Here is a 20,642-nt window from a genome sequence, read left to right as displayed (position 1 = left end):
TAATCTTGCTTAATAAGGAAAGGGGGGTCCACTGAGAGCCCTGAAAGGAGCAGGGTGACCTTCTCTGGGGTGAGGGGATTCAGAAGGGGCATCTTTTATAGGTCAGATGGGCGGGCTAATGTGGCATAACTGCAGCACCAGTAAAGTTTCAGTGACAAGAATAGTCCAACTTTTACCTTGCAATTGTTTTTTTGCTGAAAATCTCTCACATAACACCTCTTTAGACAAGTGGCACATTTCAGGGTTCAACACAAACAAACCAAAAGATCAGTACCTTCGATCATCCTTAGAACGCTGTCCCGTGTGGTGGTGCTGAACTTGTGACCAGTGGTTGTTTTCTTCTGGACACAGGCACAGGCAGTGGCTCATTGTGTCCGCTAGAGAGCAAATGTGTTCAATGTTGGCAGAGCAAGTGAGGCGAGCAGCGTTTCTCTGTATAAAAAGAAAAAGGAGAAAAAAAGTTTGTAATTCAACTCACAAGAAAGAAGGCATCTTATATGCAGCATATTTTTGTTTCAGAGTGGACAACTGTGACGAATGCCAAGCATGTGTAGGACAATTCACAGACATTCATTCTGCACAAAAAGAGGGATAAAATTTGTGAAATTTTAAGATTGATGAGTGCGAGTTTCCACCGTTTTCTTCACTTCCAAAAATATACACGTTAAAACAAATGTCCACAAAGACATTCGTTTTATATGAAAAAAATGCAAGGCAGTATGAACAGCAGAGGGCATCATGGAGTAATAACTGCAGCAATGTTTCAATCTTTTTTATTTTTAATAAGTGTTAGATACGGATTAGTTGATTAAAAAAAAATAACATTAATGATAAAATTTCATATATTAAAGTTATTTTTTTCATGCGGAGGAGCAAAGCTGTGACAAGGGTCAAATGAGAAGGGATATTTTGCTATTACACTCCAAATGATGTTTTGGCTGGCTTTCTTCTAATTCTGTTCATTCTCTGCCTAAATGCACTTTTCAGAAACTTCATTTTTATAGCTGAATTTCCACCTTTACCTCACAACAATGGCATTTTGGTTACTTGTCATCTCGACTGAAAAGGCCACACATATTGATAAATTAACTTGAATAATTGACAATTGCAACAACTTAAAAACAATTATAACAAAAAACTAAAACGTAAAACCCAAACTCAAACTAAGTCTTCTGACTGCACACTCACTTGTGAAGTTGCAATGTGCATTCATGAACACATGGTGCCGGTGTTACACTGTACTGTATCGCACAAGTCCCCTAATCTCCATATAGCCTATAGTACGTACTTACTACGTACATTTTGACACACCCGTTTGAAAAAGGGTGGAGTCTCTTCCTTTCTTCCTATCTTCCTTCCTTTCTTTCTTTCTGATCCGATGTTCCTGCTCCAGAGATTTGCGCATCTCCCGGACATGCCCTGAGCACACTTAGACTTATTATTTTTTTACCCCCAAAGGCACCAGTCAAGTGTCACACGGGACAAAGGATGGCTTTCTGGATTCGGGTCTTTGTGTTGTGTGGAGCGTGGCAGGCTGCTTTGTCCGTCACCCGCTATTCCATCCCCGAAGAGATGGAGAGGGGCTCCGTGGTGGCAAACCTGGCCGCCGATCTGGGACTGGAGCCCGGAGGCTTGGCGCAACGGAAGGTAAAACTTGATATTTTTCACAGCAAAAAATATCTAGACGTCAATAAGAGGACGGGGGAGCTGTTCATCGTCGAGACGATGGACAGGGAATATCTTTGCCCCTCCAAACCGTCCTCTTGTCTCCTGAAGCTTGACGTCGTCGTCGAAAGCCCCCTGCGCATATTTAATATTGAGCTCGTTATCACGGACATAAATGACAACGCGCCCCATTTCAGACGAGATCGGGTAGAATTGGACGTGTCGGAGTCGGCGACACCCGGGGAGAGATTCTCCCTCCCCAACGCGGTGGATCCAGACGTGGGGACGAATAGCATTAAAACCTACAAACTCAGCCCCACTCAGCACTTTGCGATTGAAATCCAGACGGGCGTCGACGGGAGCCAGTACGTGGATCTGGTTCTCACCAGGTCTTTAGACCGAGAGGAAACCGCCGTGCACAATCTCGTCTTGACGGCGGAGGACGGCGGTAAACCGGTGCGCTCCGGCACGGCCAATATCGTCGTGAGGCTGCAGGACACCAACGACAACGCGCCGCGGTTCGAGCGGCAGATTTACACCATCAACATGACGGAGAATTCTCCGATCGGAACCAGGGCCATCAAGCTGGACGCCACGGACGCGGACGAGGGATCGAATTCGGAGCTGGTGTACTCGTTCACCCTCTACACGTCGGAAAAAACCCAAGACGTGTTCGCCATTCACCCCGACACGGGCGAAATAACGGTGAAGGGCACGGTGGACTTTGAAGATGTGAAGTTTTACGAAATGCACATCGAGGCGCGGGACAAAGGAACCCAACCCCTCTTGGGCCAGTGTAAAGTGATCGTCCACGTCACGGACATGAACGACAATTACCCAGAAATCACCCTGCAATCTGTGAAAAACACGGTGAACGAGGACGTGGCGGTAGGGACGGGGGTGGCTCTGGTGACCATCGGCGACAGGGACACTGGGGAGAATGGGAAAGTTCATCTTTTCCTTCGGGACGGCATCCCTTTTGTTCTAAAGCAGTCACCGGACAGACCCATGCATTACGAGCTTGTGGTGGCCAAACCTCTGGACCGTGAATCGGTGCCCGAGTATGAGATCACCCTGATTGCCAGGGATTCGGGAAAACCGCCATTAAGCGACAATGAAACCATTTCTCTGCATCTTCTGGACGTCAATGATAATGTCCCGCAATTCCCTCAGTCCTCCTATACCATACGCGTGGCGGAGAACAACGCTCCAGGCGCCTTGCTCAGCTCCCTCAGCGCCTTCGACCCAGACCTCCATGAAAACCAGTACCTGGTTTACTTTATTGTGGAGAAGGAGGTGGCCAACACCTCCATGTCCATGCTCTTCTCCATCAACCCCGAGAACGGCAACCTTTACGCGCTCAAAACCTTTGACTACGAGATGGAGAAGGAATTCTTTTTCCACATTGAGGCCAGGGATTCGGGTTCTCCTCCGCTCAGCAGCAACGTGAGCGTCCACATTGTGGTGGTGGACCAGAACGACAACGCCCCCGTCATCGTTTCTCCATGGCGAGCACACGGCTCACTGGTGGAGGAGAAAATCCCCAGGTCCACGGAGAAGGGCTCCCTGGTGGCCAAGGTGATAGCCTTGGATGGGGATTCGGTGCACAACTCTAGAATTAGCTACCAGTTCCTGCAGGTGAGCGACGCCTCCCTGTTCAGCCTGGACCAGTACAACGGCGAGATTCGCACGGCCAGGATGTTCAGCTACAAAGACTGGCGCCATCACCGTCTGGTGGTGGCGGCCAAGGACAACGGGCAGCCCCCGCTCTCGGCCACGGTCACCATCAAGCTGTCTACGGTGGAAACGGCCGTCAAGGCCTACTCGGACATGAGCGAGGTGCCGCTGGAGTACGACATCTTCTCCGATCTCAACTTGTACCTGGTCATCGGCCTGGGCTCTGTCTCGTTTCTGCTGCTCATCACCATCTTGGTCACCATCGTGCTCAAGTGCCAGAAGGTCAAGCCCAGCATAGCGGTTCCGAATGGCAGGAACAGCGTGCTCAGCGAGAGGAACTCCACCCTGGCCGACTCCACACTGGTGTCCAACGACGCCTACTGGTACAGCATGTTCCTGGCGGAGACCCGCAAGGGAAAGCTGGTGGTCCGACAGCCTGCCCCAAAGGGCTCCAGGTACATGGTGTCCAGTATTCCCAGGAGCACAGGTGTGTCGGAGACTAGCGGCTCGGCCCCTTCTACACTCCAGGTAAATACATTTTACATTATCTTATTAAGTTGTTTGAACTACACTACTGTTGCTATTGGGGGAAATGAAATAACAACAATAATAATAATGAAGGGATTTGGATAAGCCAAATCAGAAAAGAGCTCAAATCATGATGAAAACAAACGAAATAGAAAACAAAACCTAATGAAACAAAGTTCTTCCCTCGTCAAGTTTCATCTTTGCAATCACAACAGTCTGCACAGGCCCACAAATGGAAATGGTGACAGCTCCAAATTATGATAACAATTTATTTTAAAACATCTCCCTTGTTTTACACACTGCCCACAAACATACAGTAGGTGGCACTGTCTAGCTTTGAGCTATCCAACAGATCCAAAATGAAAAGACGTCAGTCGTTTTTCTGTCGTCATTTTGCCGAATGGGGGAATAGGAAGAAAGGGACAGCTCCGAGGTGCTGAAATACGCACGGGGAAACGGTCACGCGTGGATTCGGCTCCATCGCCCATTAAGCCCGCCTTTGGAATCACATTTGGACCTTTGAAGCAAGCCAACAACATCAGATTCGCAATTTCTGCCCTTGTTTTGGCAATTTTTGGACGTCTGTGAGACAATGAGGCCACACAAAAGGTACGTCCTCCTCATTGGGTTGCTGCACACGGTTCACGTTTTGGCTTCTGTGACCCACTATTCCATCCCCGAAGAGCTCAAAGAGGGATCCGTCGTTGCCAACCTTGCAAACGATCTCAGTTTGGACGTCACAAGTCTAGCTAGAAGGAAAGTGCGTGTCGACATCATCGCTAACAAAAAATATCTGGATGTGAACAAAGCAACTGGAGAACTCTACATTGTGGAGAAGATTGACAGGGAACATATTTGCAACACAAAAGCTACAATATTGTGCTATCTCAAACTGGAAGTGACGCTGGAAAACCCTCTGCGTATTTTCAACATAGAATTAGAAATATTAGACATGAACGACAACGCCCCTCAATTCAGGAGGGATGCCATTGATTTGGACATATCAGAGTCCACACCCAAAGGAGAGAGATTTTCTCTCAGTAACGCAGTGGATCCGGATGTCGGAGGGAATTCTGTCAAAACGTATCGTTTAAGTGAAAATGAGCATTTCAATATTGAAGTGCAAACTGGTAGAGACGGTTCCAAATTTGCAGATTTGATATTAAATAGGGCATTAGACAGAGAGCAGCAGGCCATGCATAATTTAATTTTAACAGCAGTAGATGGCGGAACACCTCCACGTTCTGGCACTGTAAGCATTATTGTGCATGTTTTAGACATGAACGACAACGCCCCGTTGTTTCATAACTCCGTTTACAGTATTACAATAATGGAAAATTCCCCCATTGGAAGCCTTGTGATCGATTTAAATGCAACAGACTTGGATGAAGGCTCCAATTCTGACCTAACATATTCTTATAGTTTATACACACCGGAGAAAACACAGCAAACTTTTCATTTGAATCCTTCCACCGGCGAGATTACCATTAAGGGCATGTTGAACTATGAGGACTTTAACATTTATGACATGGAAGTCATAGCAGCAGACAAAGGAGTCACTAGTTTATCGGGACAGTGTACAATCAAAATTCAGGTGGAGGACATGAATGATAACCATCCGGAAATATCCATTAAATCTTTCCAAAGTCCAGTCAGCGAGAACATTGATGTGGACACGGTGATAGCCGTGGTCAGCGTGAGCGACAAAGACTCAGGAGACAACGGAGTGGTGGACCTTCACGTCCCAAAAAACATGCCTTTCAAACTCAGAGAGGCTTCTGACAACTATTACAAGTTGGTGGTGTCCGAGCCGCTGGACCGGGAGAAGGTTCCGGAATACGACATCACCTTCACGGTGAGGGACAGAGGCTCTCCGCCATTAAGCGACAATGAAACAATGACATTACAGCTGCTGGACGTCAATGACAATGTCCCACAATTCCCTCAGTCCTCCTATACCATACGCGTGACAGAAAATAACGCTCCGGGCGCCCTTCTTAGCTCCCCCAGCGCCTTCGACCCGGACCTCCACGAAAACCAGTACCTGGTTTACTTTATTGTGGAGAAGGAGGTGGCGAACACCTCCATGTCCATGCTCTTCTCCATTAACCCCGAGAACGGCAATCTCTACGCGCTCAAGACCTTTGACTACGAGATGGAGAAGGAATTCTTTTTTCACATCGAGGCCAGGGATTCGGGTTCTCCTCCACTTAGCAGCAACGTGAGCGTCCACATTGTGGTGGTGGACCAGAACGATAACGCCCCGGTCATCGTGTCTCCGTGGCGGGCGCACGGCTCACTGGTGGAGGAGAAGATCCCCAGGTCCACAGAGAAAGGATCCCTGGTGGCCAAGGTGATAGCCCTGGATGGGGATTCGGTGCACAACTCTCGCATAAGCTACCAGTTCCTGCAGGTGAGCGACGCCTCCCTGTTCAGCCTGGACCAGTACAATGGCGAGATCCGCACGGCTAGGATGTTCAGCTACAAAGACTGGCGCCACCACCGTCTGGTGATCGCGGCAAAGGACAACGGGCAGCCCCCGCTCTCGGCCACGGTCACCATCAAGCTGTCCACAGTGGAAACGGCCGTGAAGGCCTACTCGGACATGAGCGAGGTGCCGCTGGAATACGACATCTTCTCCGATCTCAACCTGTACTTGGTCATCGGCCTGGGCTCCGTCTCCTTCCTGCTGCTCATCACCATCTTGGTGACCATCGTGCTCAAGTGCCAAAAGGTCAAGCCCAGCATAGCAGTTCCAAACGGAAGAAACAGCGTGCTCAGCGAGAGGAACTCCACCCTGGCCGACTCCACCCTGGTGTCCAATGACGCCTACTGGTACAGCATGTTTCTGGCGGAGACGCGCAAAGGAAAGCTGGTGGTCCGACAACCAGCACCAAAGGGCTCCAGATACTTCGTGTCCAGTATTCCCAGAAGCACGGGCATGTCGGAAACTAGCGGCTCCGCTCCTTCTACATTGCAGGTATGAATATACTTACATAAAAATCGATTTCTTTCAAATTTGAGAACAATATATTCTGAAAACATTCCAAGAGAATGGATATTGTCAGCGTATTGTAACAATTCTAACCCTAAACACATGACAAGTGGTATTCATTTCACTAGTACACTGAGTTTTATGTATGAGATGAACAGAAGGTGGCGGTGTTTGATCATGAATATGGTCCATGACGCCATGACAACGAGGCGTTCTTGTCCGGGCAGACGGGAAGAACGCCCAATTGCTCGATCACCATCAGACAGGACATGTATTGTAAATCGGACATCCCTAAATTCATTTTCACATCACCTTGGTGAGGCTGCTGTGAGATCAAAACCGTGAGTGGAATGCAATTCTAAGGTGGATCTTATTTTCTTTTGGTGAACTAAAGTCTGGGTTTCACACGCACAGCAATGGGCTCCGTTTTTTGGACGCGCTCCTCCAAGAGGTATGTGCTGGCCTTTGTACTAATTTCCTTTGTTCATCGCGCCCCGGCTTCAGTCACGCATTATTCCATCCCAGAAGAAATGAAGCAAGGGTCCGTCGTTGCCAACCTGGCCAACGATCTCAGTTTGGACGTGAAAACGCTCAATAAGAGGAAAATGCGTCTGGATATCATTCCAAATAAGCGCTATCTGGACGTGAAAAAAGACACTGGGGAGCTGTATATCGTGGAGAAAATTGACAGGGAAATCCTCTGCCCGTCTAAATCATCATCATCTTGTTATCTTAAACTGGAGGTTATTTTGGAAAATCCTGTGCGGATTTTTAACATAGAGGTGGAAATTTTGGACATGAACGACAACGCCCCTCGATTTAGGAGAGACGTCATTCATCTGGATATATCCGAGTCGACACCCAAAGGAGAGCGTTTCTCTCTCAGTAATGCAGTCGACCCGGATGTTGGAAGTAATACGGTCAAAACATACCATCTGAGTGCAAATGAACAGTTTGACATTGAGGTTCAGACTGGAAGAGATGGGTCCAAATTTGCTGAATTCATTTTGAAGGAGGCGTTAGACCGAGAACAGCAGGCTGTGCACAATTTAATATTGACAGCCGTAGATGGCGGTAAACCCCCCCGTTCAGGCACAGCCAAAATTATTGTTCAGGTATTGGATAATAATGATAATGCCCCTTTGTTTGATCAGTTGATGTACAATGTTAAAATAATGGAGAATTCTCCCATTGGAAGCCTTGTGATCGATTTAAATGCCACAGACTTGGATGAAGGCTCCAATTCTGACTTGACATATTCTTATAGTTTATATACACCAGATAAAACACAGCAAACTTTTCATTTGAACCCTTCCACCGGTGAAATTACCGTTAAAGGCATGTTGAACTATGAGGACTTTAACATTTATGACATGGAAGTCATAGCAGCAGACAAAGGAGTCACTAGTTTATCGGGACAGTGTACAATCAAAATTCAAGTGGAGGACATGAATGACAACCATCCGGAAATATCCATCAAATCATTCCAAAGTCCAGTCAGCGAAAACATTGATGTGGACACGGTGATAGCCGTGGTCAGCGTGAGCGACAAAGACTCGGGAAACAATGGAGTGGTGGACCTTCATGTCCCACAAAACATGCCTTTCAAACTAAGAGAGTCATCTGACAATTATTACGAGTTGGTGGTGTCCGAGCCATTGGACCGGGAGAAGGTTCCGGAATATGAAATCACCTTCACCGTGAGGGACAGAGGCTCCCCGCCATTAAGCGACAATGAAACGATGACCTTACAGCTGCTGGACGTCAATGACAATGTCCCACAATTCCCTCAGTCCTCCTATACCATACGCGTGACAGAAAATAACGCTCCGGGCGCCCTTCTTAGCTCCCCCAGCGCCTTCGACCCGGATCTCCACGAAAACCAGTACCTGGTTTACTTTATTGTGGAGAAGGAGGTGGCCAACACCTCCATGTCCATGCTCTTCTCCATCAACCCCGAGAATGGAAACCTCTACGCGCTCAAGACCTTTGACTACGAGATGGAAAAGGAATTCTTTTTCCACATCGAGGCCCGAGACTCGGGTTCTCCTCCGCTCAGCAGCAACGTGAGCGTCCGCATCTTAGTGGTAGACCAGAACGACAACGCCCCGGTCATCGTGTCTCCGTGGCGAGCGCACGGCTCACTAGTAGAAGAGAAGATCCCCAGGTCCACGGAGAAGGGCTCCCTGGTGGCCAAGGTGATAGCCCTGGATGGGGATTCGGTGCACAACTCTAGAATTAGCTACCAATTCCTGCAGGTGAGCGACGCCTCCCTGTTCAGCCTGGACCAGTACAACGGCGAGATCCGCACGGCCAGGATGTTCAGCTACAAAGACTGGCGGCACCACCGTCTGGTGATCGCGGCCAAGGACAACGGGCAGCCCCCGCTCTCGGCCACGGTCACCATCAAGCTGTCCACGGTGGAAACGGCTGTCAAGGCCTACTCGGACATGAGCGAGGTGCCCCTGGAGTACGACATCTTCTCCGATCTCAACTTGTACCTGGTCATCGGCCTGGGATCCGTCTCGTTTCTGCTGCTCATCACCATCTTGGTCACCATTGTGCTCAAGTGCCAGAAGGTCAAGCCCAGCATAGCGGTTCCAAATGGCAGGAACAGCGTGCTCAGCGAGAGGAACTCCACCCTGGCCGACTCCACCCTGGTGTCCAACGACGCCTACTGGTACAGCATGTTCCTGGCGGAGACCCGCAAGGGAAAGCTGGTGGTCCGACAACCAGCGCCGAAAGGCTCCAGATACTTCGTGTCCAGTATTCCCAGAAGCTCGGGCATGTCGGAAACTAGCGGCTCTGCTCCTTCCACGCTGCAGGTACGAGTTGATGGCTCCAATTTTGTCAGTGGAATAGTTACTTTAACAGTAGGTTTAACTTGCTTTTTGTGGACTTTCACATGCTGGTTTACTCAGCTGGAAATTTATAACCCCTCATTTTCTACTGCATATCCATACAGATTGGGTTATTTTCTTACTGTGAAATTCAATTTTTGATATACACAAACATTGATGCGATGAGTATTCTCTGGTGTGGGAATTTGGCTAGATGAGTGTCATACTCAGCTACATCACAGTAATGTTTAATGGTTTACTGTCATTTCTATGGGATACACATGACATATTTTATTATTGCTGTTAAAATATCAGGCTTCTCTGACTAAAAAGAAAACAAGTGCATCAAAAAACAACATACCTTAATCTTGAAGCGAAGACAGACCAAGACAGTATCTTATACTTGTTTCCCACTTGCAATGTGACCCTGAATTTTTAAAACCCTGGTGAGGAAAAAAAAGATGTGTTCTGTGTTGTTTGAGAAGGAATTCACTTCAGTTAATCAATGATTTCAGGCAGTGGCATTTTACTGTGGAACACAAAGGTGATATTTAATAGTATGTTTTGTGTTTTGCGGCACGTAAAGTGCGCTAGGAACCAAATGCAGGGAAGCAGATGGTGGTGGGGAGTGTGAGTGCACTAGCAAAACTTTATTGACTGATGCAAAGTTGTCAAAAAATAAAGACTTCATATATCAAACCTGATAGAAAGGACGTGGGGAAAAGAGTAGCACATGACGTGCAACAAACACATGGATACACGGGTACACAAGATGTTCCGACAAGGAGTGAAAAAAAATACACAGGGTTCAAATTATACAAGACATTCGGAAACACCAGGCTCACACAAGAGGCAGCCAGCAGGGGTTGGGAAAGCACAGGTGAAGTCAATGGGCAATCACAGGAAAGGGACAGCTCAGTAACACAAGGAAAAAAAGCCAGAAAACCAATCCCTAACATTATGCCTCAAAGGGAGTGGAAGGAAAGTAACCAGGCAGTGATTTTTTTAAATAGTACATTCCATCCTGATTAAACAGAAATAGTTGTTTTATTTCATGGACATGTGTTTTGTTATTCCTTGGTTGTTGTTAAGGGAAATGGAGGTTTTTGGGAGATTGAGGCTGGGAGAGCCAGCTCATTATCAGCTCAGCTGCTTTCAATAACATGCAAGTAATTGCACAGTCTATCAATGTTGGTAGTTGTATCATTCACATCACTTCTAGTATAAAGGATGAATGTTGATGTGTTGCTTTGCTTGAATTAACAAATGATGATGAATTTGTGCAATGGTGTGTTTTCATCTTTAATTGTGGCACCATCAAGTATGTCAACGGAGAGAAAATGTCATTTCTGCAAGTGCATATGTTTGTTTCAATGATGTGGTTAATGTAGAGTTTTGTCATGCTGGATTAGCAACATGACAAATCGAGATACTTTTGTTTAGCATGCTTGATTTTCCACTTCCAAATGAAAATCATAGGCAAACATAGTTAAAAGACGGGGTGAGTTACACCCCAAAATGATACATAGGAATTATTGCGCTGAGTAGAATTGGGGGGGGGAGTGTACGTGCCTTGCTCAATTGCTCTTTACTCATTCTATTAAATGTAGAGTACCCTTTTAATATCAAACAGATGAAAAAAACGTAAATTGTATATTTAATGTGAGTTGATTACACATTTCACACATAAAACAAAGCAATAACTTGAATAAAAAGAAACCAAAAAATACTATCAGGAAAGCAAGTGACAAATGAATCCAAAATACGTACATAGTCCTACTTCAGCGTGAGTATTCTTACAATGACAATAAAACTAGGATGGTGGCGCTGTTTATATGAGAGCCCATTCACGATGTCGTCATACACCTTCGTCGACATGGGGGCGGTTCTCAACCGGACGATTCGGGGGTGCTGAAATGAGCCTTTGCGGCCACACACACGGTTGACATCGGTCTGGAATAGACGCGCATACACGCGTTTGGTTGGACTGTTTTTTCGCTGGTTTTCACCTGCACAAAACGCGAATTTTGGACGTGGAAAGAGCAGCGACCGCCTACGAAAACCATGAAGTCCAAAGCTAATACACAACCAGGGCAAAGGTACGTGCTGCTGGTTATTCTTCTCGCTTCTGTCAATCAAATACGCTCGTCGGTGACCCATTATTCCATACCGGAGGAAATGAAAGAGGGATCCGTCGTTGCCAACCTTGCTGCGGATTTGGGACTGGATGTGAAGACACTGAACCGGAGGAAGATGCGCCTGGACATTATTTCCAACAAAAAATATCTGGACGTGAACAAAGAGAGTGGCGAGCTGTACATTGTGGAGAAGATTGACAGAGAATATTGTCTCACAAAATCATCATCTTGTTATCTGAGACTCGAGGTCGTTTTAGAGAACCCTGTGCGAATATTTAACATTGAGCTGGAAATCACAGATATCAACGACAACGCCCCTCAATTTAGACGGGACGTCATACATTTGGACATATCGGAGTCCACACCCAAAGGAGAGCGATTCTCTCTCAGCAATGCAGTCGATCCCGATGTTGGAAGTAATACAGTTAAGACATATTACCTCAGTGAAAGTGAGTATTTTAATATTGAAGTACAGAAGGGGAGGGAGGGAACGCAGTTTGCAGATTTGATACTAAATAGGGCTTTAGACCGAGAGCAGCAGGCTGTGCACAATTTAGTATTAACGGCAGTAGATGGCGGCAAACCTCCACGTTCTGGGACAGCCAAAATTATTGTTCAGGTCTTGGATAATAATGATAACGCCCCTTTGTTTGATCAGTCGATTTACAGTGTTAAATTAATGGAAAATTCCCCCATTGGAAGCCTTGTGATTGATTTAAATGCCACAGACTTGGATGAAGGCTCCAATTCTGACTTGACATATTCTTATAGTTTATACACACCAGAGAAAACACAGCAAAGCTTTCATTTGAACCCTTCCACCGGCGAGATTACCGTTAAAGGCATGTTGAACTATGAGGACTTTAACATTTATGACATGGAAGTCATAGCAGCAGACAAAGGAGTCACTAGTTTATCGGGACAGTGTACAATCAAAATTCAGGTGGAGGACATGAATGACAACCATCCGGAAATATCTATTAAATCTTTCCAAAGTCCAGTCAGCGAGAACATCGATGTGGACACGGTGATAGCCGTGGTCAGCGTGAGCGACAAAGACTCGGGAGAAAACGGAGTGGTAGACCTTCTCGTCCCAAAAAACATGCCTTTCAAACTAAGAGAGTCATCTGACAATTATTATGAGTTGGTGGTGTCCAAGCCATTAGATCGGGAGAAGGTTCCAGAATATGACATCACCTTCACCGTGAGGGACAGAGGCTCCCCACCATTAAGTGACAATGAAACAATGACCTTACAGCTGCTGGACGTCAATGACAATGTCCCACAATTCCCTCAGTCCTCCTATACCATACGCGTGACAGAAAATAATGCTCCGGGCGCCCTTCTCAGCTCCACCAGTGCCTTCGACCCGGACCTCCACGAAAACCAGTACCTGGTTTACTTTATTGTGGAGAAGGAGGTGGCCAACACCTCCATGTCCATGCTATTCTCCATCAACCCCGAGAACGGCAACCTTTACGCGCTCAAGACGTTTGACTACGAGATGGAGAAGGAATTCTTTTTCCACATCGAGGCCCGAGACTCGGGTTCTCCTCCGCTTAGCAGCAACGTGAGCGTCCACATTGTGGTTGTGGACCAGAATGACAACGCCCCGGTCATCGTGTCTCCATGGCGAGCGCACGGCTCACTAGTAGAAGAGAAGATCCCCAGGTCCACGGAGAAGGGCTCCCTGGTGGCCAAGGTGATAGCCCTGGATGGGGATTCGGTGCACAACTCTAGAATTAGCTACCAATTCCTGCAGGTGAGCGACGCCTCCCTGTTCAGCCTGGACCAGTACAACGGTGAGATCCGCACCGCGCGGATGTTCAGCTACAAAGACTGGCGGCACCACCGCCTGGTGATCGCGGCCAAGGACAACGGGCAGCCCCCTCTCTCGGCCACGGTCACCATCAAGCTGTCCACGGTGGAAACAGCCGTTAAGGCCTACTCGGACATGAGCGAGGTGCCCCTGGAGTACGACATCTTCTCCGATCTTAACCTGTACTTGGTCATCGGCCTGGGCTCCGTCTCCTTCCTGCTGCTCATCACCATCTTGGTGACCATCGTGCTCAAGTGCCAAAAGGTCAAGCCAAGCATAGCGGTTCCAAACGGAAGAAACAGCGTGCTCAGCGAGAGGAACTCCACCCTGGCCGATTCCACCCTGGTGTCCAACGACGCCTACTGGTACAGCATGTTTCTGGCGGAGACGCGCAAAGGAAAGCTGGTGGTCCGACAACCAGCGCCAAAGGGCTCCAGATACTTTGTGTCCAGTATTCCCAGGAGTACGGGCATGTCAGAAACTAGTGGCTCCGCTCCTTCTACGCTGCAGGTATGATGACACGTCCAACTTCAGCACCACACTGATAAATAAGCTCAGTAATAGTAGAAAACCATTACTCATTCTGTTCTAGAAGTGGTAATATTCATATTTGCAGATCTGTGACACATTTGGCCATCTTAATACAGCATATCATACAAACCCAAATATAGTATTTGGGCCTATCACTATTTCTATTCCTATTTCTGTCATATAAATGAACAAAGAGATAGTTCAAATTCATAAACAAGTTATATATAATGATAGAAGTGTAGCAAATGATTCATTCAAGTTATATTCTCATGAGTGAGATAACACAATGAATACATGAAGACGGATAGTGATTTTATTTATTTTAAATATGAGTGGAATGACTCACTGTGTAGACAATTTCACCCATTATTTTGGTAACAAACATTTCTAACAAATAGGTCTTTTGCGTTGGCCTATACCACAGAAATGACATGATAGAAACTGATATGTGACCATTTGTTCAAAAATTGTATCCTGCTTAGTTCGGTACCTCAAAATATAGTATAGCAGGTAAGTTTGTTGCCTTTGGGATTTTTTTTGACAATTCATCGACTAAATACTTCCAAAATCAAACAGTATCTATAATATACATTGTTTAACTTTGTAGTATTTTGGGGACACCCTGCTGGTGGTAATTTGCTGATGAAACTTAACCCCAAGGACAGAAGAAAGCAAGTCACTCTAATTTCATTTTTGAATGCACAAACTCTAACTTTTGAGCCTTTTCAAAGTATATTTATAAAAATATGTTCTTTTTAAAATGTTGCAAGGACTCAAAAGAAACGTCTTTCGTCGCTGCTGTCCACAAAATCTTATATTCGGATGAGGTCACAAGTCTCGCGTTGTTTGATTGGAAGACGACAATAGACGCTCCAACGGAGAGACGTCACATTGGCCAAAAGGAATAAAAAAACCGAATAGGCTTGCCTTGACGTCCTCGTTGTGCTTCTTCGTGGGAGAGGAGAGCGACTCGTCCCGTTTTTCGCCGCGTTTTAAGGATTCTTGGCGAAAATGACGCGCCGCTTCTGTAAGTTATTCGAGGCGCACCCGGTGGTCACGCTCGTCCTTTTGTGCGCGTTCGTGCGGACGGCGACGAGCGTCACCCACTACTCGATTCCCGAGGAGATGGAAGAAGGTTCGGTCGTGGCTAATTTGGCGTCCGATTTAGGGTTAGACGTGAGGACGCTGGTCAAGAGGAAAATGCGCATCGACGTGGTGGCAAATAAAAAATATCTGGACATCAACAAAAACACAGGCGAGCTCTTTGTTTTGGAGAGAATTGACCGAGAATTACTGCTCTGTAACTCCAAAACGACGACGTACTGCTCCCTGAAATTGGACGCCACCATCGAAAATCCCATTCGAATGTTTAACATCGAGGTGGAAATCGCCGACATCAACGACAACGCTCCTTATTTTCGACGCGGGACCATGCATTTGGACATATCGGAGTCCAGCCCGCTTGGAGAGAGGTTCTCCCTCAACAACGCGGTGGACCCGGACGTTGGGCTCAATTCCGTCCAGAATTACCACCTTAGCTCTAGTCAGCATTTTGACATTGAAATTCAAACGGGGAGGGACGGCACCAAGTTCGCGGACTTGATCTTGTCGCAAAAGCTGGACCGAGAGCAGCGGGCCGTTCATCATCTCATCCTCACCGCCGTGGACGGCGGCGTGCCCACGCGCAGCGGCACGGCCAGCATCGTCGTCCGGGTCCTGGACGTCAACGACAACGCCCCGTCGTTCGACAAAGACAAATACCTGGTCAAGGTGATGGAGAACTCCCCCATTGGCAGTCTGGTGATCCACCTGAACGCCACCGACGTTGACGAAGGTTCAAATTCGGAGTTGCTCTATTCCTACAGTTTGTACACCTCGGAGAGGACGCAGCACGTGTTCGGTTTGAATCGAGAAAACGGGGAAGTTCGAGTCAAGGAGATGATTAATTACGAAGAGTTACAAGCGTATGAAATGGAAGTCATTGTGAGTGACAAGGGGCTCAACTCTTTGTCGGGACAGTGTAAAGTGACCGTGCAGGTGGTCGACATGAATGACAACCACCCAGAGATCTCTATCAAGTCCTTTCAAAGTCCAGTGAAAGAAGACGTAGCCATTGACACGGTGATAGCCGTGGTCAGCGTGAGTGACAAAGACTCGGGAGACAACGGAGTGGTGGACCTCCACGTCCCCAAAAACATGCCTTTCAAACTCAGAGAGTCTTCTGACAACTATTATAAGTTGGTGGTGTCCCAGCCGCTGGACCGGGAGAAGGTTCCGGAATACGACATCACCTTCACCGTGAGGGACAGAGGCTCCCCGCCTTTAAGCGACAATGAAACAATGACGTTACAGCTACTGGACGTCAATGATAATGTCCCGCAATTCCCCCAGTCCTCCTACACCATACGTGTGATGGAGAATAACGCCCCAGGCGCCTTGCTCAGCTCCCTCAGCGCTTTCGACCCGGACCTCCACGAAAACCAATACCTGGTTTACTTTATCGTGGAGAAGGAAGTGGCCAACACCTCAATGTCCATGCTCTTCTCCATCAACCCCGAGAACGGCAACCTCTACGCGCTCAAGACCTTTGACTACGAGATGGAGAAGGAATTCTTTTTCCACATTGAGGCCAGGGATTCAGGTTCTCCTCCACTTAGCAGCAATGTGAGCGTCCGCATCCTGGTGGTGGACCAGAATGACAACGCCCCGGTCATCGTGTCTCCGTGGCGAGCGCATGGCTCACTAGTAGAGGAGAAGATCCCCAGGTCCACAGAGAAAGGCTCCCTGGTGGCCAAGGTGATAGCCCTGGATGGGGATTCGGTGCACAACTCTAGAATTAGCTACCAATTCCTGCAGGTGAGCGACGCCTCCCTGTTCAGCCTGGACCAGTACAACGGTGAGATCCGCACCGCGCGGATGTTCAGCTACAAAGACTGGCGGCATCACCGTCTGGTGATCGCGGCCAAGGACAACGGGCAGCCCCCGCTCTCGGCCACGGTCACCATCAAGCTGTCCACGGTGGAAACGGCCGTCAAGGCCTACTCTGACATGAGCGAGGTTCCGCTGGAGTATGACATCTTCTCCGACCTCAATTTGTACCTGGTCATCGGTCTGGGCTCCGTCTCCTTCCTGCTGCTCATCACCATCTTGGTGACCATCGTGCTCAAGTGCCAGAAGGTCAAGCCCAGCATAGCGGTTCCGAATGGCAGGAACAGCGTGCTCAGCGAGAGGAACTCCACCCTGGCCGACTCCACCCTGGTGTCCAATGACGCCTACTGGTACAGCATGTTCCTGGCGGAGACGCGCAAAGGAAAGCTGGTGGTCCGACAACCAGCGCCAAAGGGCTCCAGATACTTCGTGTCCAGTATTCCCAGAAGCTCGGGCATGTCGGAAACTAGCGGCTCCGCTCCTTCTACCTTGCAGGTAAAAAAATGCTAGTTTCATGAAAACAGAAGAACGATATCATGTGCTGCTATTTTATTGGATTATTTTCTCACTGATACCCTATAAAATTACATTAGATAAGCCATTATTCAATAGTTGTTTTGTTTTGCATCATTTTTTACGATGCCTCAGTCATTGTGGACTTTGTTTGAAAGTTAAATATTTTTTTTATGGATTTAAAATGTGCTTCTTTGATCTGTGTAATTATTTGAGAAGTCCTTCAAACATCTGTCTTTGTGTCTGCAAAATTACTCAATGTACATCTGCACATGATTAAATTGTAAGAAACCACAAGGTTCATCATTATGTGACTTTTATCATTTTTTAATTCATGTTGATGTATATATGTATATTAATAATGATTGTTTAATTATTACTGGATATATCTGATAGACCAACTATTTTCCTATTTCATGTAATGACATCAAAATAATTCTCTCTTTCTTTCTTCTCACCCTAAAGTATCCTAAATGAGGAAATTCCACTCAGAGGTAAGTAAGAATCTCTCACAATCGCTGCTTTTTTTAAAAGTGATGTCTTTTGGTTGCACTCATCAATGTCATTTTTTACCTTTTCAATGTCAATGAATATTTACAAATGTGTATTGGCTGCAAGTTGCCCTTGGCTTTCTGTCACAAAGCTTTGCTTACAAACATAAACAAGCTACAGTTTTTCTGCCACTCCTCATGCACGACCTATTTTTTTTGGTGTAAACTGAGCCCAGTCTTCCCTGTTTCCTAGCAACCATGCTCCTTCTCACACTTGCAAACATTGCTGTGTTAACACTCTTCCATTCCACTCGTCTGCATTCTCCCAGATTCTCCATCTGCCCAAATGAGTGTTTATTTGACCCATCGTCGTCCGGTAGAATTTTTTTTCTCAAGTTTTTGATTGTTCTCCTCATTTGATCTCCTTGACAGGCACCCGCAAGCAGCAGTGCGAGAACCCTAAAAAGGCCTCAACACCTCCAGCTGCATATATTTATTTTACGTAGGACCAATCCCCGTGGGAGAGAAAAAGACGACTTGAAATTCATTTCACTCTCCCGCCCTTCAACATCAGCCTTTTTGAGGACGCAGTGGATTATTGAGGACGGGACCCCCTCCCCTCATAAGGACCCCTCACCTTCTGCATTGTCTAAGCACATGAAAATGCAACCTATGCCTTTTCGCTCAACTCTTCAGTGTGCACGTTCTAAGATCGCATGGCTTCAACCACACTTCATCTGTAAAATGTTATTCCAAGAATTGGCGTTTGCCGAGCGCCGGATCGGACTGCCATCGAGCCAAAACAAGGGTCGAACGTACAGCGGGAAAGTGGGAATACGTGTACGAGTGTCTTTGAAGTGTACATATATTGTTGTCTGACATTTTGCCTTTCTCGTGTTCTGGAACTGGCACAGCTTGCTCGAGGTGAAAAGCAACAAGGCGTTTTTTTAAGAACAAAAGTGGAATTTTATAAACGGCTATTTTAGGTTTTGTAAATGATATTGTGAGTAAGGCCCGGTTGTCATAGTGATTGGACTGACTAAACAAGCTCACCACAAGAATGAATTGGATATCTATGAGTTGAATTGATGGTTGAGAAAAGATGTGCTGATCTTTGATGCCAAGCTCAAAAGGCCGTGTACATTCCAATAATGTAATGTAATGCCTATTTTTACTCGCTTACATTAATAACCTGACTTTCTAGGTTAACAAAGACATGAAAGAGAGGCCTTCAGTCCCTGTTTTCCTGTCTTCACTTGTTTTGCATGCTTGGAATTGTACTTTTAGCGTCATTCCTTTCAGTATCTCTCGATACAAACGGAGCACACCGTAAAGAAGGACAATTGTGTTCAGAGTCATGCTCGTTTCATTTTTTTGACTCCCCATAAACACGTGTGCCGGAATTATGCAAAGGAAGACCATAAAGGCCTTGTAGATGCCACAAAAATGTATTATTCTGTTGACCTTTCACTTCAGATAAAGGATGCCCCCTAATATCAACTGTGTATAAATATGTACATGTACAAATATCAAATGTTTACATACTGGAATCATGTATTGCACACTGAAAGAAGTAGAGAAACTGCAATTCGTGATGTTTGCTTTACTGCTCGTGTTACATTTCCTGTTAACCGATGTACTTTTATGCGTGGTTCTACAATCGCTGTCAATGGTACATTTTGAGACAATGCAGTCAGATAAATGATGTTGTCTTCATATTTTGGGTGCCAAAAACATGTCATATTAAGTCGTACTTTGCGGTGAAACCCTTGAGCACAACTCACTTTGCATTCCGTGGTTAAAGTTGTGATGCTTGACAGGCAATGGCAGTTATACTACATGAAATAGAAGTGCATTTGTACAGTGATGCTTTGATAGTCAACCATATACTCGTGTGTGTATAATGTGATGTTATTGTATGAAAGAATGAATAAAAACACAGTGGGAACCAATTGAATGCTTTTCATCTGCTTGATTACAGGAGTACAACCCATTGAAATCAAGGGATGTATTTTTCTAAATGTAAACACTATACCTCACTTCAGCAGCAAGCCTAATGTTGTGACACATGACTATTTCTCTTCATGAAAATGTTATGAAATCTCGACAAAGTCAGTATGGTACTAGATAACCGACATGAAATGACCAAATCAGGGGTGTACATGATGATAGTATTCTCCTCCATCCATCCCTCCCCCATCCATTTCCTGGAGGAAAGGCGTTGCCATGGCGACGAGCCGTCTGCTCCCTCAAGGGCATCATTTGATATTCCAGGGTGCGCGCGCACACAAGGGCGACAAGGGAGTCAGGTACAGTCGCTCTGCCCGAACTGGTGCAGTTTGACGGCAGGGGCGGGGTTCCACGTCACAATATGCGGCAGCATTGGAGCATGCGCACTTTCATTTGGTCTACATTCAGAAGTATGACGCAATAGTGGAGAAGGGCGTGGCTATCAAACATGACACAGAACACAATGGCTCAGGGATGTTTTTTTAATTTTTGAATGCCATGTCCAGT

General features: G+C 46.6%; 2 protein-coding genes and 1 long non-coding RNA gene across 7 annotated transcripts in view; 2 read left to right on the top strand and 1 right to left on the bottom strand.

Moving 5' to 3' along the window:
- LOC144081929 (uncharacterized) overlaps nt 1–11,604 on the bottom strand; it is a 38,495-nt gene extending 26,891 nt beyond the window's left edge. Inside the window, exons 1-3 of one of the 2 annotated variants that reach the window (XR_013303064.1) lie at nt 11,476–11,604; nt 10,067–10,148; nt 275–432 (exon numbers count right to left, since the gene is read on the bottom strand). This is a non-coding gene — a long non-coding RNA (uncharacterized LOC144081929). Of the gene's footprint in view, nt 1–274; nt 433–10,066; nt 10,149–10,405; nt 10,453–11,475 lie in introns of those variants that run through there. The other variant, XR_013303063.1, reaches the window with a different exon arrangement.
- On the top strand, nt 1,330–20,077 carry LOC144081928 (protocadherin alpha-C2-like). Of its 4 annotated transcripts, none has more exons than XM_077608509.1 (3): nt 1,330–3,870; nt 18,100–18,128; nt 18,558–20,077. In XM_077608509.1, the coding sequence occupies exons 1-2, from the start codon at nt 1,489–1,491 to the stop codon at nt 18,109–18,111; spliced, it is 2,394 nt and encodes a 797-aa protein (XP_077464635.1). In that variant the 5' UTR covers nt 1,330–1,488; the 3' UTR covers nt 18,112–18,128; nt 18,558–20,077. The 4 variants fall into 4 exon arrangements, with proteins under 4 accessions (XP_077464635.1, XP_077464634.1, XP_077464633.1 ...); XM_077608508.1 differs by lacking the exon at nt 1,330–3,870 and adding an exon at nt 4,361–6,850; XM_077608507.1 differs by lacking the exon at nt 1,330–3,870 and adding an exon at nt 10,529–14,172.
- On the top strand, nt 6,862–9,960 carry LOC144081925 (protocadherin beta-16-like). Its single transcript, XM_077608502.1, has one exon. It carries the CDS (start codon nt 7,282–7,284, stop codon nt 9,865–9,867), a length of 2,586 nt encoding a protein of 861 aa, XP_077464628.1. The 5' UTR covers nt 6,862–7,281; the 3' UTR covers nt 9,868–9,960.
- Nucleotides 20,078–20,642: the final 565 nt, after the last annotated feature.

This window comes from Stigmatopora argus, chromosome 9 (genome assembly GCF_051989625.1).
Source record: "Stigmatopora argus isolate UIUO_Sarg chromosome 9, RoL_Sarg_1.0, whole genome shotgun sequence".
NCBI lineage: Eukaryota > Metazoa > Chordata > Actinopteri > Syngnathiformes > Syngnathidae > Stigmatopora > Stigmatopora argus.
Note: the sequence above shows the minus strand (reverse complement) of the source record. Positions and strands in the feature narration are given on the sequence as shown.

Excerpts from the sequence above, each read along its gene's own strand:
- LOC144081928 (XM_077608505.1), top strand. The coding sequence starts at position 15,205 with ATGACGCGCCGCTTCTGTAAGTTATTCGAGGCGCACCCGGTGGTCACG.
- LOC144081925 (XM_077608502.1), top strand. The coding sequence starts at position 7,282 with ATGGGCTCCGTTTTTTGGACGCGCTCCTCCAAGAGGTATGTGCTGGCC.